Here is a 26,811-nt window from a genome sequence, read left to right on the forward strand (position 1 = left end):
AATTAATGACACTGTTAACTCACCCTGAAATGTAACCGAAAGGCAGTGTTCAATGAGTGAACTTTTGTTATGTGTGTGGACATCCTGGGTCAGTGAGATGGCTCAGGGGTTAAACACTTGCTGTGCAAGCCTGCCAACCTGAGTTCACCTACATAAAGGCTGAAGGGGAGAACCAACTCCACAAAGCTCTCCTCTGACCTCCAAAAGCACTCAGTAGCAGGCCCCCTCCTCAATAACAGTAAAACAAATGAATAGCAAAATGATAAATGGACATCTTATCCCTAAGAGAAAACCTGGCACAAGCCAAGCCAGTTCCTAGCAAAGCTTGTAGGAGCACAAGAGCACACAACTGACTGGATCACAAATTGGACCTGGCTGTTAAAGATGCAGTGAGCAAATACTCACAAACTGTAACTGAGACAGAAGAGGAAAGACACCCTGTTACAAGGTGTTTAAGCTGGGACAGACATAGACCATAGTTAAATTACAGACCTAAACTGTAAAGAGCTGGAAAAAATTAACAGAAAATACAAGTAGTGATGCTTTGCTATTCAGCCTTTGAAACACAGAAAGCAAGTGACGCCCTGAGGCGCTGCAGTGCTGGAGGTGTGGCTGCATATTATCCCTCATAAGCATCTCCCCTGAAAGCATGAATGGGCCCACAAGAGCCACAAAGGTCTTCAGTAGCAAAAAACAGTCCCTGCAGATGAAGAAAGGCTCAATGTAATTAGGCAAATTCTTTACAGTCACGTAACCAGCATAGTTCAGCGGCTAAGATTATCGCTCCTGTCTAAACTAAAAGTTATGGTCTTTCTGTCCTGTGAGCAAGATGTAAACTACTCAAGCAGTGTTTCTAGAATTACAGATGGCTGTGAGTCAGCATATGTGTGCTAGGAATGGAGCCAAAGTCCTCTGCAAAAGTAACAAGTGCTCTTAGCTTCAGAGCCAGCTCCCCAACCCCCACCCCCGCCCCGCACAGCACTTCTTATAGCACCAGAAAGTAAATATAAACACAGACGCCTAAATACCACAGCTTAGACACAGTAAGAATGTATGTGAAGGCTGGTGAGATGGCTAGGCAGCACCAGCAGGCAGGCCTGACAAATCCAAGTCCATCCCAGAGCACCACACGGTAGCAGGAGACAGCTGAGATCTCCACACGTCCACACGGGCAGTTATATACCCATGTGCACACAATGTATATCAAAATGCACCTCAGTATTCAGTGCACCAAGGCAGGAGAACTGGAAGTCCAAAGCCAACAGGGTTACATAGTAATACAGAGAAAGACTAAGGTAGAAAAAGAGAAGGAGGAGGTGGAGGGGAGGGGAGGGGAAGAGAAGAATCTCTTAAAGAAATAACAAGAAGTGGTTTCTCCTTTTTGTTTCTAGCAGTGAAGCTAGGGGTGGGCACACGGCAGGGCAGAGCCAAGAGAATGCCCAGCAAGAGTCACAGGTGTGCTGGGACTGCTGCGTCCTGAGGGCTCTTACGGGAGACACCAATGTCTCTACTATGGGGGCATGTTGGTTCTCACTAACTATACCCACTATCCCCTGCCTCCCTAGAGCATGGATCTCTACATATAAAATTCATAGGATTTCAACAAGGAAAGGGAAGAGGAAATTACTAACAGACTAATGTCCTAAGTAGTTCTGTAACTTCCTATAGAGTACCCTACATAGTATTACATACATACATACATACATACATACATACATACATACATACATACACACACACTAGGACCCTCAAAATTGACTTAAGGATAGGCCCAAGAAAGTTTACAGAGCATCCTAGTTCCTGATGAAAACCTGAGCCAGAAGCACGTGTAGAGTTAACCCTCTTAACAAGTCATTTATCTATCTACAGGAAATTGAAGTTATAAATAATTTGCTAAAATCACATAATATATAATTAATAAGTAGAAAGGGTAGACTTTGAACTAATATAGATGACTTCAATGCCTAAAATTTCTTATTATTATTTTAGATCTCAAAACTGACCAGAGGTCTAAGAGCATTACCTCATGGCAGAGTTCTGGCTTGCATTCAAGAGATCCTAAGGCTAAATTCCCAGCACCCCTTCTCTCCACAAAAAAAAACTATCTGGAAAACATGGAATTACTTACTGAGCACTGAAAAACAGTCACAACTTTAAAATGCCTGGGTTTAATTTATCCAGTGGGTAAATCAAGGCAAAAGTTTCTTTGAATAAGTACAAACAAATCTGAATTATATCATGACTAAATTTTAAAATGAAATTCACAGAAAATCAGTGAATTGTAAGATATGAAGCGGTAAATCAAGGAAACTACAAGGCTAACAAGGAATAGCTGAACTACCCAGGGTTTCTACTTTATAAAACCAATATTCCAAGTGAGGCTTATTTTCAAAAAAAGTGAAAACCCATACTATTTTCAGTACCTGTATTTTAAGTTTAATTTCAAGTCAATATAAATGATAGCAATATCCACAAAAACAAAGCTTCATTATCGTTTTAGAATGCTTCTACTTACCTATTTGTGATGAGTCGGGAATTAACGTATCTATATTCTCCTTCATATTTCTGCTCTGTAATTGTCATCTTCCCGATGGGTCTTCTGAGCCGAGTTAGGAATAGCCCAGAAACAAGCAAGTAGGCCATCATGCTTGCTGGGCCCTATGGTTAACGAAAGAGAAAGACGCACAACCCTCAAGGACACGGTAATAAAATCCATGCACAGAAGGTCCATAAGCAACTGGGACTGAGAAGCTGAGCCTTTGCTTACTTTTCTTTTTCTCCTGGAAAATTTCCTGCTATTCTCTACACTTCTATCATCCACTGGCACTGTTTAGTTCCCCTCCCCAAAACTGCTCCCCTGAAAACGCTCGTGGTACTTACCTTCTCTGTCATCCAGCCCACTTCTGCTGGAACCCAACCTGATGTTCTCTTGAGAGTCCACAGTTCTCAGAGCTCTGCTTTTCACTCTATTTGTTAATATTCCCCTAGGTTCCTTCCTTAGCTCTTATCTTATGCTAAATTTATACTTCTAGGCCACCATTTGTAGGGTACAAGATATTACTGCCAAGTATGTACCATGCACCCTCACCCAACAGTGTATCGGTGCTTCAAGGGTTAACTCCTTAAGCAAGCTGTCAGCCATTCCCTGCTTGTACACTGCATTTTCATATTCTATACTTTACAACTCTGTAAGTGACCCCACAGTCCACTGACTATCTTAAGTTTCAACTAGACCCCAAACCACCCTTAATTTCTACATATCTGACATGCCATTCAGTGGGGCTGTTCCTGCATCTGACAAGCTCACCATCTAATGCACATCTAAGTATCTCCTCAAAACAGTTCACAGTCAGCTCCAATTCTTCCAGGTACTAAATATTTCCTTAAAGCTTCCACTAGTGGGCATTTCATACTTTATTATAATTTCCTGAATAATTCTTTAAATATATTATAACCTTCCTTCTGCAGGAACTGACTCATCTTTTATGGCTAGTATAACGTATATAAACACATATACCAAGGTTTTTCAAAATTGTACCTGACTGATTAAATACTTTCAGTAACTACAGCAAATTGGCTGGAGATGCTAACTGTACTTTTTAAATGCTGATGCAGAACTGCACATATAAATATGAAAAATACAAGAAATATAAAGTATAGTATAGAGACTAGAAACAATTAAGTCTGTCTACTCTCTTAGGGTACAGTCAGCTATAGAATGATTAAACCTGAATCACAGGGTAGTAAAAAGAAAAACAGGAAATTCAAACAAAAGGAAAGCAATAAAACAACCAGGTAAATTATTAATCAACCACAAAATTAATAAAAATGACACTATACCTAGGCACATAAAACCAACACACTCTTACATGGTTTGCTATAAATACATAATGCAATAAAATTAAGATAATTATTGGTTAGATGTCAATTAAACTCAAAGAAAAAAGAAAGAAAAAGAAAAGAAAAGAAAAAGAAACTCTTGTCATCACAAATATAAGAGAAAAGAGATAAGGCTCATGGACTAGCCAACAACTTATCATTATAATTTATCATTATAAAACACTTCTGAAACTAGTATTTCATTCTGAGAATATTGCTGATCTTATTCTAACTTATTTAAATTATTTGCTGCCAAATCTCTCATTACTTTGCAACAATAGGTATGCATGTGTCCAAAGTATGCAATGTGTGTTTGAATACTCACGGTTATTATTGCCAGAAAAAAAAAGTAAGTATCTAATTTAAAAGAAACTGAAAAGCGAAATTAGGATACTTATTTTAAAGCCTCCAGTACAGTATTATTTTATAGCTGTATCATATGAAGTATAATGTGAAGATGTTTCCATTCATTCTTAGACCTGCACACTGATTACCACATGCAGAACAGGGGTAGCAATACGGCTCAGTGGGTAAAGACATTTTTGCCAAGGCTGAGTTCAATCCCTGGACCCCACATGGTGAAAGGAGAAAATAAAAACTCCTGCAAGTTGTCCTGTAACCTCCACATGTGTGCATGTGTGTGTGTGTGTGTGTGTGTGTGTGTGTGTGTACACATGTGCATATACACAAATACAAACAAAAAGAATAAAAGTGGACTCACCTGAGCTCCAATTGCACTTGTTAACTTGAAAATATATAAAACTATGTCTAAAAATGGCTGTTAAAAAAACACATTAGAATATAAAGAATTAGATCTAAGAATTAGCTTGCCTAGACTGACAAGTAATACAAAACGTTACATACAAAACGTAATTCAATATTTAATACATAATATGCGCAGTTCTCACTGTGCTTAATAGACTGTAACAGTGCCTAGATCAATGATTATCATCCAGTTAAGAACATGAAACGGAGATATCACAAACAATGACTACTGAGCATCAAGTGTGAGAAATATTTCTCTTCATTACTAAGCTATCTCTATCAGGATAATTACCCATATACAGAAGTATAAATACATTAAATAAAATTATGAGTTATAATTCCAAATCTGCTATGCATTTTCTGGTTTGATACCGCGTCAAGATGAAAGAGACTTCCTTCTGTAAGACTGTTTGAGTCTACTACCTTATCATAACAATTACAAAAGTGAAATAACCCTGTGAGTCTACGGAGCTTATCTGATGATATAATACTCAAAGTTTCTTCACATTACAGTACTGCTACTGAGAAGAACTCAGATGCTGTTCCAATAGCAACATCACTTTAACCTTTTTCAAGGAACCCACATTGTATTTATTGATCTGAAGTCTAATACATGATGAGTACTAACAGATGCATCCTTCTGTTTCATATTATTAAGAAGCTTAAAATATTTTTAAGATTCAATTCAAATATAAGTCAGGAATTAAATATATATTTAAAACAGAATGCACTATAGTACACAAAAACTATTAATTTCACAACATTTCTCTTATTATGGATACGACACTTTATGAGCTACACATTTACTCAAGGGCCAAGAGGAAAGGCTTTGAAACAGTTTCTCTATAGAGTCAGCTTCATAGATCTATTAATAATACTGAAGAGAGAGGTGCTAGAGAAGTGACTCAGGGGTAAAGTGTTTGCCATGAGCAGCTGACCACCTAAATCCTCACTTCTAGAACACACATAAAAGCTGAACACCAAGCACAAGCATATGTAATCCCAGCATGCTCCTCTCAGGAGATGAGCAATTGACACATGGACTAGCTGGCTTACACACAGCACTGAACAGCAAGAGAGAGACTATCTCAAATCCAGGTGGAATGTAAGACTGACACCCAAAGCTGCATATCGTGGGACCTGCACATATGAACACATTCAAAACACACACACACACACACACACACACACACACACACACACACACACACACGTTATGGTTCTTCACATCTGGATACTGAAGAAGAGAAACAGAAAGTCCCTCATTTTATGGAGGTCTAATTTGAAATATAAGCTGAAAAGCCAACCTGTAACAAGTGCTAGAACAGGCAAGAACACTTGTCTGAAACCCATCTGTGAAATTTTTATAAAACTTTTATAATTTTATAATTTCAATTCTAAGTCAAACACTTCACAGAAGTAAGATTTTAAATTAATTACATAATTAAAACAATTACAGCTATCTGAATTTTCTTTTAAAAGCATTATTTATACTCTACTCCCTTTTACCCAATCAATTCTATAAAAATTCAAAATTCAACGACTCTAACAAAAACATTTTTCTTAAGTAGGTAAACTTACCTTACTAAGATTTGAATACAGATCAACTACACTGTTACAAAATTTTTCTACATCTTGTGTAAGCAGCTGGTCTGGATTTGCTATTCTGTTATCCAGGTTGCCCATTTTATAATATGTGAAAGCTCTGAAACAGCAATTAGAAAGTGATTTCAAAACACGGAATACAGAGAGCACGCATATGCACATTCTCCTGCCCGCTGCACACGCACGCAGACTAGTCTAGACAGCCTAGGGACTGTCCTAACTCACGTCGGCCGGTCACCCCCCAATGTGCTCCTAGGCTAAGAGCCATTTTCTTGGAAGATAAACCAATAAACAAGAAAATGCCTAACGTGAGCCCTGCTGCCCGCTTCGGCATCCGCGCTGCACTTACTGGAGGTACTCCTCATAGAGGTAGCGCGTGAGCATCCGCGCTGCACTTACTGGAGGTACTCCTCATAGAGGTAGCGCGTGAGCCGCTTCGGCATCCGCGCTGCACTTACTGGAGGTACTCCTCATAGAGGTAGCGCGTGAGCATCCGCGCTGCACTTACTGGAGGTACTCCTCATAGAGGTAGCGCGTGAGCACCCGCGCTGCACTTACTGGAGGTACTCCTCATAGAGGTAGCGCGTGAGCCGCTTCGGCATCCGCGCTGCACTTACTGGAGGTACTCCTCATAGAGGTAGCGCGTGAGCCGCTTCGGCATCCGCGCTGCACTTACTGGAGGTACTCCTCATAGAGGTAGCGCGTGAGCCGCACTCTGAAGCACAGCTTGAGCTCATTCAGCCCATACTTCAGGAAGTTGTTAACCAGCGAGATCTAAACCAAACAAGCGAGTGTTAGCGGTTTGCTTCAACTTCAGCTTACTAAGTTGTAAATCTATCAGTTTCTGTATCTCCAAGTTCTGATTTTGATAACTCACAGGCCATACTGTAATTCAGTTCTGTTTTATTTAGATTTTATAACAATGCAAAAAATAACAAGCTAAGCTACATGTACTTAATTACGGTATTTGGACTCTTACTTGGAGTTCAATTTTAAAATATTATTGAGACCCTTTCAGGGTAACCAAAAACGCAAAGCTTTCTGCTTTGACCTGATAGGGAGTGTACAAGCGCACACACTGCAGTCCCCGCACGCCCACCACCTACCACACTGCAGCCTGCACCGGGGGCTCGCGTCACAGTCCACGCTCCACAATCAGCACGATGGCCTAGACTATGGGTTCTACTCACACTCCACGTGTCTTCGCTTCTACAGTGTGAGTTTCATGTGCTACTTTCCAGATTATTCTACTGCTCTTTCCTAATCTAGCCCACCATTAAATCAATCCCTCCACAGTTTTGTTTAAACTCACTTTATTAAAAATGTTCTCACATTGTTTCCAACCTTTGATTCCTGTTACCTACATTAATTTTTTAACTGAAAAGTCTAAAAATTCTTTATGCCCATCCTCAAGCTATATTAAACTAGAATTTAATTAGGTTTCACAAGCAAACTTCTCCTCCCAATCTGGACATTAGAAGTCTTAAGGACCAAGAAAATAAAAATAAAGACCAAGGTAAGAAAACCACTTGGGTTTTAGGTTAAACTAATTTCTAAGTAAACTCAGATAACAGAATCTAGTTTAAAAGTGGTTCAAGTTGCAACTATTTATGTTTTCAATCAGTAGTTCCTGCGTAGTTTACCCATCTTACTCCCAGTTTCACAATCTGGAAATGTTTTCAGTTGTCCCAAGTGGGAACAGGGTCCTGTTGCCATTTCATAGCATGTGCTTAAACACTAGAGAAAACCTGGTCAGCAAAGAGTTGAGAGGAAAAAAAGAGAGAGAGGGAGGGAGGGAAGGAAAGGGGAGGGAAGCAGAGATGGGGGGAGGGGGGCAGAAAACAGAGAGAGGGAGAAAAAAGTGTGTGTGTGTGTGTGTGTGTGTGTGTGTTACAAATACACTAATATAGATAAATTCAAGCCAAATAAAAATTTTCAATTTTCTATTAAGTGTGAAAGTTTACCCTGAAAAAAATTAGACTATAAACTATAAAATTTAGCACAGAATTAGAATTTAATATCACAAATCTTTGAAATTAGTAAGTACAAATTCAAATTTTAATGAGGTGTGAAGTTTTCCTACAGGAAAGTTATGAAGAAGTACACTTACAAGAGGCATGGCAGCGATGAAGTTGAATAAGTATTTCTTGAAATCTTTACTGCTACGACCAATGATGCCACTGCAAACCAGCACATGCAATGCATTAGTCGCAAAGAAGCCAAATGTAACACTAGAAAACCTAGAGCTCTAAAACCATCTTGGGAATTTCTATTGAATTTTTAAGTAATAAGGAAAAAATAAAACAGCCTAACTAGATTCTAATACAGTTTTATCTAAAAAGAAAGTATGGCATGTGCACACTTTGAATCCCAGCACACAAAGGCAGGCAGATCTCTGTGAGTTTAAGGCCAGCCTGGTCTACATATTAAGAATCAAGTTAGCCCAGGGCTACATACCAAGACCCTGTCTAGAAAAAAGACAAAGAAAAAGAAAGAAAAAAACGTATGGAGTAATGAGACTTAAACCATAGGTCCTGGCCGGCCAATCCTGAGACTGGCTGGCACCTGAGGGAAGCTCTGAATCAATCTGTAAAAGCTTCTGGTCCCTGACACAGTTCAACAAAATCAGTTCCTCTTTTATCTGCTTTTTGTCTGTTTTGTGCATTTACCTGCTTTTAAAATATATATTAAGAATCTAAAATAAGGGTTCTACTACTTTATTAAAGAGTTTGAAATCCAGGGTTGGAGAGATGGCCCAGCCATAAAGAGCACTTGCTCTTCTTGCAGAGGATTTTGGGTTTGGTTCCTAGCATCCACACAGCAGTTCATAACTGTCTGTAATCTCTTCTCGCCTCTGCAAGTACTAGGCATGCATATGGTACATACACATGCATGCACGCAAAACCCATACAGATAAAATAAAATTAAATCCTAATAAAAGCTTGACAGCCATTATTTAGTAGTATATTGTGCATATATATTTGTTAAAGAGGACGGGTATGGTCACAGAACTTTCTTTTCAGAAAAATTTTAGCAAACAATATGCTTAGATCTCCTAAAAAGCTGACTGATAAGGAAATAATTTATCATTAATCCACATTTGGGGAAATCTGGATTAAACAAAGCTATAAAACATCTTTACCAAAGATCTTCTCAAAGATTTTAATATATAAAAATCTAAAGGGATTTACCGCATGCCTATTTTCTTGACAAAACTTTTAGGAAATGTTACCTTATACTAACAAAAAATACATTTTTTCTATAATTCTTGAAGAAAAGAAATACTGGGCTTTTTTAAAAAGCTGAACTAAAAGGAAAAAAAATGCAACAGTACAAAAATACTGTTAACAGCAATAATCCTACTTGGAACAAGAAGCAATTAGGACAGTGCAAAAAGCTTATAAGTTCAGTTAAAGTTGAGTCAAAGTACAGAAAACCAAAAAGCTTTAGTGCTGCCCAAGCTGTGAAACACTTGACACTATATATAACATTTGATACAGCACATGCCATCCATCCATCATTGCACACTGTTTACCAATGGAGTAGCTGCTATAAATTTTAAAAATGGTTCCTTGAATAAAGGCACACTTCTGCTTATTATTCCACTGCAAAAGAAACACAGTTAAGAAAGAGTAATTAAGCTACTATTACTCCCAAGGATTCAAGGACATTTATGAAAGATTGTCTGGGACTTTAAAAATAATGCTTATAACAAAATAGATGAAAATAAAATACATCTGTATACTTAGATAAAGCAGCCACAGTTAAGAAGGCTCCTCTTCCACATTGTGGCATCACTAGCTTCATCCTTACAGATGTCTGTCCTATTATAACTTCCACATTCTACACACTTCTTGGCCATTACTAACAAGTAGGTCTTAAATATGAACGAATATAAAAGGGAGCACATTAATAACACTAACAAATTTCCTGGAAACTCCAGACCTACTTAGAAGAGCCAAAAATGAAAAGGCAAATTCATTCACAATGCAACTTTAATACTGAGTCAAAGAGTGTTGATTTTTCAAATAAAATTGCCCTGCAATACTTAAACTATTTTAACTAAGCAACTAATAAGTATTTGTATTTAACCAAGTGTTGAAGTCCCATACATGACTGAAGCTCAAAAACTGCACTGCAGAGAAAGTTGTCTTAGTTACTTTCCTCTGCTGTGTAGAGATGCCATGACCAGAGAGAAGGAGAGAGAAATAACAGTAACTAGGAATGGCATTGGTTACTAAAACCTCAAAGCCTAGCCCCAGTGAAATGTTATTAAATGTTTTATTTTATTTTAGACAGGGTCTTGAATAGAGTGCAGGTTGACCGCAAACATACACTCCTCCTGCATCAGACTTCTCATATCTGGAATTACTGGAATATGCCACCACACCCCAACTCCTAGGGAATTGTTTTAAGTAAAATAACCCTCAAGAAAACTTATAGAAAGAAATTCTTTTTAGTTTCACAATTAAGATTTAAAACTGAATACTAGGCTGACTAACAAAACTATCAATTGGCTTCTGTCCATCATCATCAATTAAACTACATATAACCTACTCTTGGCAATGTATTTTCCATGTTAATAAGTATGTAAAAAATCAATTCAATAAAATATAGAAACCCATAGTACATAAAAATTACTGTTTTGGATTACAGAAGCATCTAAAAGGAAAAATTAAAAAAACAATTTTCCATTCTTTTCTTTAGGAGATAAAGTAATATTCAATTCTGTACCATTCTTTATGTGATTCCAATACTTAATATAATATTTCTAGTGGGCATTTTTAACACACCAAATACAATATCATGTGTGAAGACTATAATAATTGGAGAGACACTTAAAATTATAGATAAAATTATCAAAGAAAAAATATGAAACTTTACAAATCAAGTGGAAGGTTAGAAATGTCTTCTGTATATCTACCATATTAAGGTCCCAAATTACTTGGGCTTACAGCTTATATACACAGAGCATGACCAAACCCTATTATTATTATACATGTACACATATGCACACACTTAAGACTCCTACAGACCCCTTCAGTGGGACCAGATGGCCAACAAGCCCTGTGTGGTGTTGGTATTGTTTTTAAGCTTTCACTTTTAAGTGTTAATTCACAGCCAAGAGTCACAAGCTGCTTGAGAAAATTCTCTAACATTAAAAAGGACTGTTAAAGACACAGAATTCTGGGAGCTAAAAGACAAAACAAACAAAATAACAAAATACCAAAAAAGACTAAGAAGAGGAGGAGGAGGTGGTGGTGGTAGCAGCAGTAGTAGTAGTAATGGCTTCAGAAATGAAAAAAAACATCCTTAACTGAAAGTATGACTACTATAAAAATGAGGATCCCTACAAAAGATGGTTCTTGGAAATAAAATTATGTCAAAAATTCTCTGGAAAATGTGGGGAGAAAATTTCTAGCTAATAGAATTAAAGTGTCAGACATGATAGGTGGTTTTTACAGCTTGCTGTAAATTGGAATCACCTGACATCCCAAATGGTGACAGCTAATTAAACCAGAAACTCCTGAGTGAGGCCAGGCCTCAGCAATTCTTCAGATGGGACAGATGATTATACAACCTGCAGCCAAGCTGAGACCCGACACTTTCAAAGTCTGATGGCAAATGAGTTTCAAATTGGATGTAGAAACACAGCTGGATCATCAATGAAGTGTGGGAATAGAAGAAAGACACTTTCAGATCCACAAGGGCTCAAAATTTCACTTCCCTTGGCCCTTTCTCAGAGAAGGATGTGTCTACCACAATGGGAAAATAAGCAGGAAAATGACAATAGAAGATTCGGGCGCGCAGGAAGCTACAGGCATGGGATGCTGGTGTAAAATTAGAGTACCTGGTATGCTCGGCAATGTTACATCATGTGCATATGTACTGTGGTTTTATAGTACTGTGAAAAACCTTGAGCTGAGTCAGAGCTGGGAGCTAACAAACACCTGTAATGAATAAATGGCAGGACACACAAGATGCTGTACAGAAGAGCAACTACCAAAGCACAGGCTGTAGCTTAGCTCCCAACAACACAGTGTCTCGTAACCAGTAAATCCTGACAACACAACACTGTAGAATGACACCACAGAGATAAGCAAAAGTGACTTCTCACTTCCAAAGTAGAGGACAAACCCACTCTAAAGCCACAACACCTACAAAAACAAATGCACATCTACTCAGGGAGATGTGTGTTGAATTTAAAAGGCTATTTAATCTACCCATACAGGTTTACAAAGGCTTTATCTTAAACAATCACATTTCTTCTCTTTCCTACACAAATGAGTCAGAAAACATGCTTCCTACATTATCAACAATATAAATGAAAAGCATTATTTTAAAAAGATTTCAAAAGGAGACATTATCCAAAAAGATACCTTAGATTATATATTTTAATATATATCTGATAAAACACTGCATACTACGATACAGAATTCCAATAAAAAATTTCACCTTGTCACTCATAACAGCAACTTCCTTAACAGACAAATGAGTGTTATTACAACCTGAGGTAACCCAACGGCCATTTTTCAACTTTAAATTCAAAGTTTTCAATTAAAGTGATTATGATGTCAGAAATATCATTAAAACCATGAGAAATTAACTTTTGAATCAAAAAGTCTGGTTTTTTTTTCCTTCTAATAAGCATACTCCGTAAGAGTCACCAAATGTTTTGACATTTCCCTCCCAATTACCTTATTAATTTTAGATAGTCAACACTTGCCTGCACTTTTAAGCTCTTGTAACAGCACCTATTACACTACACTTTCATTTCTGGCTTCCTTATCTGTGCCCTTCACACACTGTGAGCTCAGCAAGGCTCGGCACAGCACTCCTTCTGTTCAGTGGCACACACTCCTACCGTCACCGTGCACCACAGCGCGGACAAAGGAAGTATCTAAATATCATTTACATCATTATGTAAATGAACAAACACTTAGCTGGACTTTGGTATATTTTACTCTATTTTTGGGGTTTTGGCTTATCCTAGCAAAGCTTAAACACAAGGTAAGGTAAACTGCTATTTCACACACACACACACACACACACACACACACACACACACACACACACAAGAAAATAGTGAATGAACAATGAATACCTTTCAATGAGGGTCCCATTTTGAATCATCCAAACATCACAGTATGTTCGAGAGACCAGCATAACAGCAATAAGTACCAAGTAGCCTGTCTAAAATAAACCAGCAAGAATAAAACAAATGCATTTCAGAATGTTAAAAGAAACAGCAACCTGGTGAAGCTTCTGGTTTTAAATTTTAGAGTTTTATTCTAACAATATGTATTTACATTTTATGTGTGTTTTAATCTATAATAAATTTTAAATAGAGCTTAAAGGGAACTTAAAATTATAACATATATGTCAAAGGCCTTATAGAGCATTTATTATTTCTTATCCAAAAGTCAAAGGCAGGTCAAGTAACTTGCTTTCACACAGAAAGTCAGCAGCGGAAACTAGACATGTAACTTAAGATTATTTGGCTTGGTATGTTATGATTTTCTTGTTTATTTTTAATATACTACTTTAATAAAGAACAGTGGTAATGGTTACCATATTAACTAAACAACAAACAATGAAGCTTAAAATTTTGTGCAAGTTGAACAAATCCCGAGTGCCGGGATTAAAGGCGTGCGCCACCATGCCCAGCTTGAGAGCTTTTATTTAACAAATTGAATTTCATTTTTAATATATCTACTTCTGCAGATAGTAGCAGCAGTAGTGTGAGCAATACATTAAACAAACCAAGGGAAACAGGATAGGATGAAGACTGGGTGGGGGGCGGGGATTAAAACCACGTGAGGCATGCAGGTGCTGACCCAGCAGGTCCAGATAAGAAAATTTATTGTACACTTCTACTAGGCAAAACAGTGTTAAAAAGTGACAAGCAGGGAATGTTACATCAGCAATACTAGTGAAAATTTAGAGATAAATTTAATAGTCTTCTTTACCTGTACAAAACATCTTACCTGAATTGCTCTCACTGACTGTTCAATACTTATGAACATGGAAAGTTGAATAAGTAGTATAATTTCAGAAGACTTACCTCCTTACAAAATGTTCTAGGGACCATGATTTTCAGGATCTGTGAGAGCCTTGATAAAAATACTTTGTCCACCATAGCTCGCTCTTTCTTTCCTTCTTTCTACATTTAGAGAGGAAAAAGACCTTTTTAAGATGGTGGGTACAACAAATGCAGTGATTACAGAGCCACATTTAAGATAACTGCAGCAAATACAGTGATTACAGAGTCACTTTTAAGATACCTGCAGCAAATGCAGTGATTACAGAGCCACATTTAAGATAGCTGCAGCAAATGCAGTGATTACAGAGCCACATTTAAGATACCTGCAGCAAATGCAGTGATTACAGAGTCACTTTTAAGATAGCTGCAGAAAATGCAGTGAGTATAGAGTCACATTTAAGATAGCTGCAGTAAATGCAGTGATTACAGAGCCACATTTAAGATAGCTGCAGAAAATGCAGTGATTACAGAGTCACATTTAAGATAGCTGCAGAAAATGCAGTGATTACAGAGTCACTTTTAAGATAGCTGCAGCAAATGCAGTGATTACAAAATTACTTTTAAGATAGCTGCAGCAAATGCAGTGATTACAGAGCCACATTTAAGATAGCTGCAACAATCCACAATGATACAGAACCAAATGTAATATAGCTGCAACTGATGCATAGTGATTACAGAGCCACCTCTCATGCAACTGCATAGACAACTATTAAGACAGACAGCTAAATGTACAATGCACACTTGAGCAGCTCTCCATATTCGAAAGATCCTAAGAAAACAGAATCACCTAAAAGGTGGAAAGAGAAATGAGGTGTGCTCTCTGATAGAGGAGCATCAGCGAATAGAACACAAGTAAAAACAGGCATGTCAAAGTACTCAAGGGACAACAAAGTGGCCAATGTGGCTGAAGCTCTGAGAAGTGCAGAGTAAGAAATGGTCAAGTATTTACTGATTTGTTTTATCTTTTGCAGTGACAGGAATTGAATCCAAGACCTCATGAATGGTAGGCATGTACTCCTCCTCCTCCTCCACCACCACCACCACCACCACCACGTCCCGGATCCATAGTCTCCACTTCTTGATAAATAGAAACTTTTTTTAAAATCCTGAACATGAGTTTCCCTAATTTTAAGAAACTTCTGCTGGGCAGTGATGACTCATGCCTTTAATCCCAGAACTCAAGATATATAGGCAATAAGTTTGAGAGCAGTCTGGCTTGCAGAGTGAGTTCCAGGACATCCAGGGCTACACAGACAAACCCTGTCTAGAAAAACAAAACAAAGAGTACAAAAGGGAAGGAAGGAGGGAAGGAAGGAAGGAAGGAAGAAGAGAGGGAAAGTGAAAAAAAGAAACCTTCTGGATTACTAGATTTATCACTTAACGTTTCCAATATGTAATCTGCTGATTCTTACTAATAAATTCCTAAACTCATTACCATATGCAATTCATTCCTAATAGAGGGAACAAAGACAGAAGGAAAGTACGAAGTAAGTAATTCAGATGGAATAGCCAGAGTCATGAGAAAAAGAATAATTTGGGCAGGGAGACACAGAAAGATCACAACATTTAAAGAGTTAAAAGTGGAGAAAGAAGGGTTAAAGCACAAACAGCAAGCTTGCACACACACACACACACACACACACACACACACACACTGTACACACTCAGCATCAAGATGCTGAAGAGAACACACATGACAAAAGGTAGGAGTGCCTACAAAAGACAGAGCCTAAAGGACACAGACGTATCAAGAATTTATTGTCAGGACAGAGATTTAAGACAAGATAATGGCTTTCCCCTTAGAGATTTGGTTTTTTTTTAACAGTACAAGAAAACAGAAATAAAGTTATTTGTAAACATAAGGAGAAGTGGCATCTACAGCTTTTGGCAGGAGTATTTACTACCCTTAGACTGGGAGATAGAAAACAGAACCCCTGAAAACCACAAGCTACTCCAGAACACATCCTGTGCATTCCTTTCCAGATCCCCAGTCACAGCTCACTTGGTTAACTACTATGTTCTCCACAAACAAATGTCCATAATAGAGCAACTACTACTGCACAAGCATTTGTATAAATATGTCTTAATTAAAATAATACCTAAATGACTGTGAAATGCCACTCAGCAGTTAAGAGTACGTGTTCCTCTTGCTGAGGACCTGGGTTTGGTTCCTAGCACCCACATGATGGCTCACACCTATCCATAACTCCAGTTCCAGGAGATTCAATATTCTCTTCTAACTCCTATAGGAATCAAGCATGCATGTGATACAAATACATACATGAAGGCAAAACCCTCATACATAAAATAAGTAAATAAATGATAAATTAAAATTAGTTAAACAAACAAACAAATGAACAATCTTCCCAGGTTGCACACTGTATTGATTACATTTAAACCCACAGATACATACCCCTAATTGGCAGTAAGTATAGTTCAGAATTACAGAATAAAGGAAATCTCAGGTCAGCAGAGGATAAATGTAAAAGGAATTTTTATTCACCTGTTTCAGTTGTTGTCTCAGAAGATTACTCCCTGTCTGGTAACCTAGGCCTAGTCCTGGAAGCTTCTAGCCGCCATACAATCTAACCTAGGCTTAGAATATTTTCAGTCTGAGACTTACTGCTTAATAAGTTCACCCTTTCTTATTCTTTCTAAGCTCAAAGTTGGCTGATTCAACTCAGCTGTTCTGGCTCAAACTCCTCTCCCAGCTGACTGATTCAATCTGGCTTCTCTCTGGGCCCCGGAATCGCTCTGCTTGTCCTCAAACTAACTCCAGCAATCTTTACTAATTCTCTGGCTGTTTCTCATTCTCTGTGCACCCTGTCTCTCTATTACTATCCCAGTAAAAACTGCCTCCTCCCACCTCCTTCCCTCCCTCCTTCACCCCCCCCCACCTCTGCATTGCCCCTTAAGTAGTTTCTCTTTCCTTTCTCTTCTTGTGAGAGTTGGGTGTATCCTATTCTGTCAAATATTTCTCTGATACATCACTTTTTCTACCACACAATTAAACATTACTTTCAAACCTGGATACCTCCTTCTACAAATTAACTTTACTTTCATTGTTTGGGATTAAAAGCATGTATCACCACGCCTGGACCTAAGCTTTTCTTTACCTGAAACTTGCAGTGTATACCAGGCTGGCCTTGAACTCAGATGTTTGCCTCTGTCTCCTGGATTAAAGGTGTGTCTGTATTCCAGCTCAATCACACAGACCTAGAAGGTCTTTGGATGTGATCTCTTGCCAGAGCAGTCATGTTCTAAATTAGCATTCCTCTACAGGTAAAGAAACTTGTTGTGCAAGTTAGCAACCTACATAAAGGTGGAAAGTCAACCAACTTCAACGCTGTTCTGGCATATACATATGCCACACATGCACGCGCACACACACACACACAATACAGTTGTTTTAAAAAAGAAATCTGAAGACACAGACAGAACTGGAGATAACATATTTACAGTTTTTGTCTTCAGAGGAAGTCGCTGTGATCCTTAATACTAACGTCAACTTGACAGCATCTAGACTCACCTAGGAGACCAGCTCCTGGGTCAACTGTGAAGGAGTTTCAGGTTAGGTTAAGTGGGGTGGGAAGACCCATGCTAACTGAGCCCCAGGATCCACTTGTCTGTGTCCTGACTGCAGATGCAGTGTGACCAGGGCCTCATACTCATGCCACAAAACTCCGTTTTTCTTTCTGGACAGACTATACACTTGAACTGTGGACCAAACTCAACTCTTTAAGTTGCTTTTGTCAGGTGTTTTGTCCCAGCAGGAAAAGTAACCACTTCAATTGCAAACCACCTCCTCGTGAGTTCCAGGCCCTGTCCACTTCGTTCACACAGCTGCATTCATTCCCTCAACATTTCAAGGCTCTGATCCAAATCATGATGGTGTACTGGTAGGACCAGACAAAATACTCAGGCTGTTAGTTCAGCCAGGCCATTCTCCTGCAGCCAACTCAACCTAAATCTCTCTTTTTATTTTCCCAACCTAAGAAAAGGCAGGATGAGAACAGAACAAGCATTACACAACCACCATAGTGAAATACCTACTTTCAAGTTATGCTTCTCCCACCAGCCTCCCTCCTCCACTTGCCGTCAGTTAGCTCAATGTCCTCTTCCATTTCTAACTTAAAAGTAAGCAGAATTCCTGAGTTAAAAACAACCAACCACCTGCAGAAACTTAGGACTATCTATTTCTAGCTGACCCCAAGAAATAATCTGGAACAATGAAGGAGCTTTAAGGAATTAAAAAAAAAAAAAGATGAAATTAGGCACTTTAAGAATATTAGCAGCTAAACTAAGTATTTTGCACAACTGAGAGAGGGAAAGACAGAGACACAGACAGGTCGACACAGGTTTAAGCCAAGTGTGGTGGTGCAAGCCCTAACACTCAGGAGGTTTGCTGCCAACACACACACACACACACACACACAAAAACCAAAAACTAAATAGCAGTAGCTAACTGGGCAGGATCTCATTATGAAGCCTCGGTATTCTGTCACTAATATATACCCACAGCCTATATTTTAGTCTTAAAAACAAAACTCAAAACACTAAACACTTTGGTGATGTATTTAACATGAAAATCATAAAAAGAAAATAAGACATTAGATACAGATCATTTCAGAAGTTGAAATAATAAATTTATTCATAAATAAATAAAACAAAAGTAACATTCAGGAGACAACAAAGTTAAGGAGCAATGAGAAGTTCCTACTCATATTCATCTAGCTTAGAAAAGTGAATTATAAAATCTGCAAATAATAAGATGTTTGAAACAGTGGGATAAGCACTTTAGTAATGACTAAAGTATTGCTGCACATTGTTGATGAACATGTAAACTCTGACAATTATGCATTGTTTATCAAAATGTAAAATAACCCAACAAATTTATTTTTAAGGCTTTAACTTTCAGGTATCCCCATTCGGCAACACTAGTGGGGAAAATGGCATAGTTTTATAATACTATAAAATAAAAGCCTTCTCCATGTACATCATTACCACAAGTTACAGTGACTTTACTATAAGGGGAAGCAGCTCACATTCCTGCAGCAGAAAATGAAATCAGAGAGCAACAACACTTATAAAACAGACAACAGTTAAATTAAGTAGATCTTATATCAGGCATGATGATGCACATCTGTAATCCTGATACTCTGGAAGCCAAGAAGGAGGGCCCCAAGTTTAGAGCCCACCTCAGCAGCACAGTAAGATTCAGATCACCCTGGGCTGCAGAGTGAGACTTTATCTCAAAAAGTGAAAAATAAAAATAAAAAAGTAAAAAAATTACCTAGACTCTACTGTTTTCAACTTGGATGGATCCAAAACGCATATATAAGAAAAAACAGAATGGTGTTTTTTACTTTACTAGTAAATTCATAAAACTCCTAAATATGTAATATAATTCTAGGTACATTGTTTGCAGGTATATACACACCCACACACTAACAAGCACACAGAAGAATGTTAAATACCAATTGCAGCAGTATTCACTTTCATACTATGGATGACATCAAGTTGAATGAGTATTTTAAAATAAAATAAACTGTACTATTTTCTGACTATCAGCTCTAACAGCTTTACTCTTTAGTTTCATCTTATGAAAACTGTGTATTTGTTACCCTTATCCCAAAGAGTATGATATATATTTTCAATTTAAAATATTTTAAATTGTATTCTCTCATTAATAATACTCACTGTAGAAAAAAAATTTGACTTCTGACCAGCAAAGAGATCTGTACCTACCATCTGGAGGCCTCAACTCTTAATCTTCGGGACATTTCCTATCACATTTCATCTTAGCATATCTGTTCGCTTCCTGACAATTTGCCAGTGCAATATTGTGGAGGTTTGAATGAGAAATGACTCCCATAATCCAAGGACTTGAGTACTTGGTCCCCAGTTGGTAGTACTGGTGGGGCAGTTTGGAGTGTGCAGGGGCAGAGCCTTGTTGGAGGAAGTAGTCACTGGAGGCAGGCTTTGAGAATATGACTCAACCCACTTCCAGTCTTCTCTTTCTTGACCACTCATATGACAAAACATTATCAGCCGGCTTCCTGCTCTAGCTGCCTGATGCTGTGCCTTCCTCACCATTATAGACTCCCCTTTTAGAACCGTAAACTAAATAAATTCTTCCTTCTGTAACTGTCTTGGCCATGGCCTTTCATCACTGCAACAAAAAGCACCTGATCCAAGTGTAAGTATACATCCTTTTCATTACCAATCATTTACCTAACTTAGATCTACCCTGATTATACTATCAACCTACAAATAATTTATTATATGTTAACACAAAAAGGGAGGATACAAAATAAGTGGAATGAAATTAGCTGTCCTAGAACTTAAGATACATTGCAGATAGACAATTTAGATGTGAGAGATTATGGGGATAGAGTATCAGAGACACAGAGTGAGAGAGACCACATGCAAACAAAAACCACCACCACCAACAACAACAACAACAAAAAATTAATACAAGGCAAGCAAGACAGTTCAGTAGGCAAAGACACCTGCCAGTAAGTATGGCAACCTGAGTTCAACCCACAGGACCCACATGGTGGAAAAAGAGAACCATTTCCCTCAAGTTGTCCTCCTAACTTTATTCTAATCCTAAAGTATGACTAGAAGGTCAGACATAGTAGTGCCTGCCTCTAAACCCACTACCCTGGAGGCAGAAGTAGACAGATCTCTGTGAGTTCAAGGCCAGCCTAGTCTACCTAGCAAGGTCCAGGCCAGCCAAGGCTACGAAGTGAGACCTTGTCTCAAAGGAATAAAAGTAGGAGAGGGGAAGCGTGGCCTTAATGAAGAAATACAAATTTTGCTACTTGGATACAGTCACAGTGGACAGAGAAACAGACACTTTGGTACTTAGTTAATCCTAACAAGAATTTTAAGGAAGAAAAAGAAGGCGAATTGAACTCGTATGTAATAGCCTGTGTGTTAATAATATACTAGGTATAAGAAGATAGGAAAGATGCTCTCTTCAAGGCTGCCAAATACAAGTACCCAAAGGCTACAAATGCAACATTTATAAAATTCCTGATTGTTTTGTGGTTCTTCTTGCTGTAGGTAGTTTATTGTATATATGTGTAATAATATAAATGTATATGTAAATTTTTTAAAATATTTTTAAAAATAGATACAATACTACGACGGAAAAAAAGAATTACACTCAAAACTATACTAATAGTACAAACATAAAAGCCAATAAACTGACACATGGATAAATACCATTTGTTTGAAAAATTGTCAACTTATAACCCCAAATTCCACACTAAGTTGTAGACCATCCAAGAGAAATAAAGCCATACATCCACTTCAAAATGGGTACTCACAAGCTCTTATGCTCACGTTAACAATGTAAAAAAATCCCTTACCTGGTGGAATAACCTGTACAACAGAATACTATTCAGCATAAAAACCGAATGGAATATGGATACAGCAACAACATGAAGAAACCTTGAAAACGCCATGCTAAGTGAAAGGCCTAAAGGGCCACACACACTGAATGATTCTATTAATATGAAGTGCCTGCCCTAAAGCAGGCAGCTCAAAAGACAAACAGTGCATCAGTGGTTGCTAGGGTTAGGAAAAGGAGTGAGTGCTACTAGGCATGGGATTTAAGTGGAGGAAGTTAATTTTTAAGAAAAAAAAACATTCAAGTTGTTGCTCATTTATTGTTGATCAGATCTGGCTAGCGTTAAGGGGAATAACACTCAGTTAGTTCTGACTGCAAACACTGAGATACAACAAGCTGAATCCATGTCATCACCAAAAGGACATTCAAGGCCATGGCATGTTCTCCTATGCTGTAATAGATCAATGCCACTTTATCACACTCTATCACTTTCCAGGCTAACTAAGTAATATGAAAAGGACAATGAACATGTCCATGATTTTCAGAATAATTTATTTTGTTTACCTTGAGGTACAACTATATTCTAAGACAATTATTTTAAAGGAACAGATCCTTACAGGACCAAAAAAACTAGACCATGAGGTTGGTTTAGCTTTCTTTTTTCTTCTTTCAACAAATGTTCGCTATGATATTTCAATAGCAAGGCTGATGCCATGAATTTGAAAGCTGCTGTTTGCAAGGTACTACATTTAGACCCCAGGGAGGCCAGTCAGACAAAGTGCTATTCCAATTAAATGATCAGGGAACATCACAACACAGTGGGGTACAGCACAGACACCCCATTAAGTTTCTACTTTCTTGATGGTCAGAGGTTCCACACTGTCTCCAGCCCCTTCCTCACATTTTATGTGAGCTCCATGACAGAAAGAGAAGTTTTCAGACCTTCAACAGCTTCAGTGCATGGCCTTATCTCCCAGATCCTCCATGCTGAAGGCATGTACAACCATAGGATTGTCTTTCTGGACCTGAAGGTTCACCATAGCTTTGGTGCAATGATCTTTAATGTAGAACTCTTAGCAAGCCAGGGAACCAAGCGTAGCTGTCCCAGCAGCAAATGGGCGGCTGCAATCCGTTCAACTCACACAGCTGACTTGGAGCTGAGGTACATAGTGTGGGCAGCAGGAAGGTGTGGCAGGGAGGTGGGCACTGGGGACTGTGGGGACCCACCTGCGTAAAATGTGACCTGAGGGCCCACTCAGTACCACCAGTAATTTTAAAAGAATGTGACAACCATTCAATTCTATGATAAATATACTAATAACTAACTACTGACTTGCACCCTTAAATGATAACTATTAAAGTAAGGAGTATAAACAATGCTACTATTCAAAAAATCAATTGGTGATTTTAGAGATCTGTTATCAGAGAGATTATCAAAAGATACCTAAAGACCATAATTTACTAATGACTTAATGTGAATAATAGTTACTACTAGATAAATAATATCAATGTTAGGCTGAATATCAGCAATAAGGTGCTCGTATCAAATAATTCAGCAGTGCTGATACATTTCATTCTAGTTAAACTTCCTTTGGGTAACTACCTTCATTTGAAGCACAATGTCTAAGGAAATTCTAGGTTAAGCCCAGAAGTAGTACAGAATTTTAAAAGATGAAAATGTCATATGATAAATCTTTAAAGAAACAGGTTTGTACATAGTGGTACACATATGTTAAATCCTGCACTAAGGAGGCTGAGGCAAGAAGATGAAGGGTTTAAGGCCATCTCAGATTATACATACAGTGAGATCCTGTCTCAATAAAAAGAAGAAAAACAAAGCTACATGAGTAGCAAATCTCGTCATGAGCTAAATCTAACAAAGTCATGACTGTCTCCTTAAAAGAGTGTTTTCCATGAACAAGTAACACTAGAAAACATAAGGTGGCATTCTTAAGGAGAACTCCTTTAATGTAATTCTTATATGTAGAAGACTGGAAGTGATATTTTAAAAACTGCATCCTAACTCTAAAATTCTCACTTTACTCCTAATTCAAAATTACCAAACAAAATTGATTAAATAATGTAAACCATCCCCAAAAGTAGATTATTTAAATTTGTTACCTCATTATTCTGTAATGGCGGTTTTCCACTTTTCTTACTGCAAAGGAAAAATAAAAGAGCTTTACTTTATTTGCTATATGCTTCCTTAATTAAAATTATCCTAAGATGTCAAAAAATACATGAAATTCTTCAAATGGTCCTTTTCTTTTTCCATAACCTAGAGAGGCAAACTCCTTCATTAAGAATAGTTCAGCTGCCTCTTTACAGGTTGAGTATTTGCTGCATGAAATGTTTCAGATTTCATAGCTTTTTAAAATTTGGAATATCTACTACATACATTTTATCAGATACAAAAACCCAGGGTGCTCAAAATGTTTCATTATTTCAGATAATTTCAGGGCAGACATGTTTAATCTGTACTAAGTATTGTTTGAAGAAAGTAATCATTAAATGTTAGGTTACTGTATGAACGTGTGTGTGTGTGTGTGTGTGTGTGTGTGTGTGTGTGTATACACTCCCATACATTATGGGTTTTTTTGTTTTTGTTTTTGTTTTGTTCTGTTTTGTTTTCTGTAAATCTTCCCACAAAATGGGACAATCTACCTGTACATTCTTGACTCAAAGCCTGGTCACATTAACTGTTAGCCAATGACATTTTAACAAGATGACACAAAACTACATGTGCTAAGACTTAAAACACCTGGGTGGGGGGCGGTGATCAAGGAAAGATTTACTTTGAGTTTCAGAGGCTTCCGTCCACCATGCAGGGAGGCATGGCAGCAGAGCAGCATGCACCATGAAGGCTATGAGCGGGCCTGTGACAGTAAACATCCTTCTATCCCTTTACCCCACCTAAGCTTCCTGTCTGCTGGGTGGTGCTTCTTATATTCAAGGCATCTCTTGAATATACCCTCAATCTCCTCTAAAATGCCCCCATGGACAGTTCTGCATTCTATGAGTGTTTCTCTACCAGTCATGTTGACAATTAAGATTAGCCATCACACTAGAAAAACCTTTCTACTTTATGTCCTCTTGCACACTGCTCAAAATCTATACTCCTCAATCACATGAGTGACCAAGTGTAAGCTAACTGCCTCAAGGAGACACATAGGTACACACACTTAAATAAAAATGAATTAATAAATGATTGCTTTAAGGGTTACTTTGGGGGTTAGTCTGGTTGCTGCCCAAATGAGCAGGCTCATGTACCCAAAAATGTTTGTAACCTTGCCTAAAAACTTATTCCTGTTTGACATATAAAAAGCCAACACACCCAGGCAGGGCAAATGGGATAGCCATGGCTAAGGTTCCTGGGCATTTGGGACATAGAGGTTCTTGGGAAGAGAGGCAGTCAGAGACTGGAAGAGGATCTTGGGAAGAGACAAAAGGGAAGAGAAGGAAGGAGGCCACCACCATGGGCGAAGTGGAGACCTTTACATAAACAGCAACACGTTACAAGAGATATACCTAATACCTACTAGGATCTCTACTACCAGAAAAATGAAAGATAACAATGATGATAAGGATGTTCAGAAAAGGGAACACCTCATACAGCTAGCAATAATGTAAATAAGCTCATTAAAAAGACACAGATCCCTCAAAAAATTAAAAGTGGAGTTATTACCGTATGATCCAGCACTTCTACTTGTGGGTATGTAAGCCAGGAAAATGGAATGAGGATGTTGAAGTAGCACCTGCACTCTCATGGTCACTCCAGATCAGCTCTCCCTGCACCTGCGCTCTCATGGCCACTCCCGATCAGCTCTCCCTGTACCTGTGCTCTGCTCTCATGGTCACTCCTGATCAGCTCTCCCTGCACCTGCGCTCTCATGGTCACTCCAGATCAGCTCTCCCTGCACCTGCGCTCTCATGGTCACTCCAGATCAGCTCTCCCTGCACCTGCGCTCTCATGGTCACTCCAGATCAGCTCTCCCTGCACCTGCACTCTCATGGTCACTCCCGATCAGCTCTCCCTGCACCTGCGCTCTCATGGTCACTCCAGATCAGCTCTCCCTGCACCTGCGCTCTCATGGTCACTCCAGATCAGCTCTCCCTGCACCTGCGCTCTCATGGTCACTCCCGATCAGCTCTCCCTGCACCTGCGCTCTCATGGCCACTCCCGATCAGCTCTCCCTGTACCTGTGCTCTGCTCTCATGGTCACTCCTGATCAGCTCTCCCTGCACCTGCGCTCTCATGGTCACTCCAGATCAGCTCTCCCTGCACCTGCGCTCTCATGGTCACTCCCGATCAGCTCTCCCTGCACCTGCACTCTCATGGTCACTCCCGATCAGCTCTCCCTGCACCTGCGCTCTCATGGTCACTCCCGATCAGCTCTCCCTGCACCTGTGCTTTTATACCCACCACCAACCAGCTGTCCCCACCACTTCATTTTTCACAGCACCCTCTGCTTGGAGCACATACCTTACACAATACACAATAATAATATACAATCCACAGGGAAAATTATATTATTTTATAATACTATAAAATCCACTGTCAACCTTAAACAATAAAAACCCAAGAACTAGTTCTTCAGAAAATAAAGCTTTCGCAGGATATTTGATCCCATTGTGAGCCCTGAGATTGTGAAGTATAAAAATCTGTCTTTTGTTTGGCCTGGTTGAGCCCTAGCTCACACCTTTAATCTAAGAACTTTCTGTTTATTGTAAATAGGTGATTAAGGTGTGGTTCACCAGCCCTAGCACACACCTTTCATCCAAGAGTTTTCTGTACATAGGATTTATGAAAGTTAACCATAGGTCAAGAAGTGGAACAAGAAACCAGCTGGCAAAAAGAAAAAGAAAAAGAAAGAAAAGAAACCAGTTGACAGGTATTGAGGAGTCGGAAGGACTTCGGGTTGAGGGGTATTTAAGACAGCTGTAGAAGAAGGAGTTCTTTTGTTCTTGGGCTTTTATCTCTTTAGCTCTTCAGCTCCTCAGCTTCTTTGCCTTTGGCTTTTTGAACTAGAGCAAACCTCTAACCTTGGGTGGGTTTTGTTGTTGTTTTGTTTTGTTTTGTTTTTTGTTTTGTTGTGGTGGTGGTTGTTCTGGGGATTTTTGTTTTGTTTTGTTTAGTTTTTTTCCTGTTCCCTCTGGG

At 38.6% G+C, this 26,811-nt stretch overlaps 1 protein-coding gene across 2 annotated transcripts in view; it reads right to left on the minus strand.

The window, feature by feature from the left end:
- The window catches only part of ABCD3 (ATP binding cassette subfamily D member 3), a 63,469-nt gene that overhangs the window by 17,066 nt on the left and 19,592 nt on the right, over nucleotides 1-26,811 (minus strand). For both annotated transcript variants that reach the window (XM_084757600.1, XM_084757599.1), the window contains exons 2-9: nucleotides 23,775-23,811; nucleotides 14,315-14,413; nucleotides 13,355-13,443; nucleotides 8,360-8,429; nucleotides 6,926-7,023; nucleotides 6,226-6,349; nucleotides 4,601-4,657; nucleotides 2,516-2,658 (exon numbers count right to left, since the gene is read on the minus strand). In XM_084757600.1, coding sequence (XP_084613726.1) covers nucleotides 2,516-2,658; nucleotides 4,601-4,657; nucleotides 6,226-6,349; nucleotides 6,926-7,023; nucleotides 8,360-8,429; nucleotides 13,355-13,443; nucleotides 14,315-14,413; nucleotides 23,775-23,811 — 717 coding nt within the window. The remainder of the gene's footprint in view (nucleotides 1-2,515; nucleotides 2,659-4,600; nucleotides 4,658-6,225; nucleotides 6,350-6,925; nucleotides 7,024-8,359; nucleotides 8,430-13,354; nucleotides 13,444-14,314; nucleotides 14,414-23,774; nucleotides 23,812-26,811) is intronic.

Source organism: Acomys minous (genome assembly GCF_964271855.1).
Source record: "Acomys minous genome assembly, chromosome: 14".
Classification (NCBI taxonomy): domain Eukaryota; kingdom Metazoa; phylum Chordata; class Mammalia; order Rodentia; family Muridae; genus Acomys; species Acomys minous.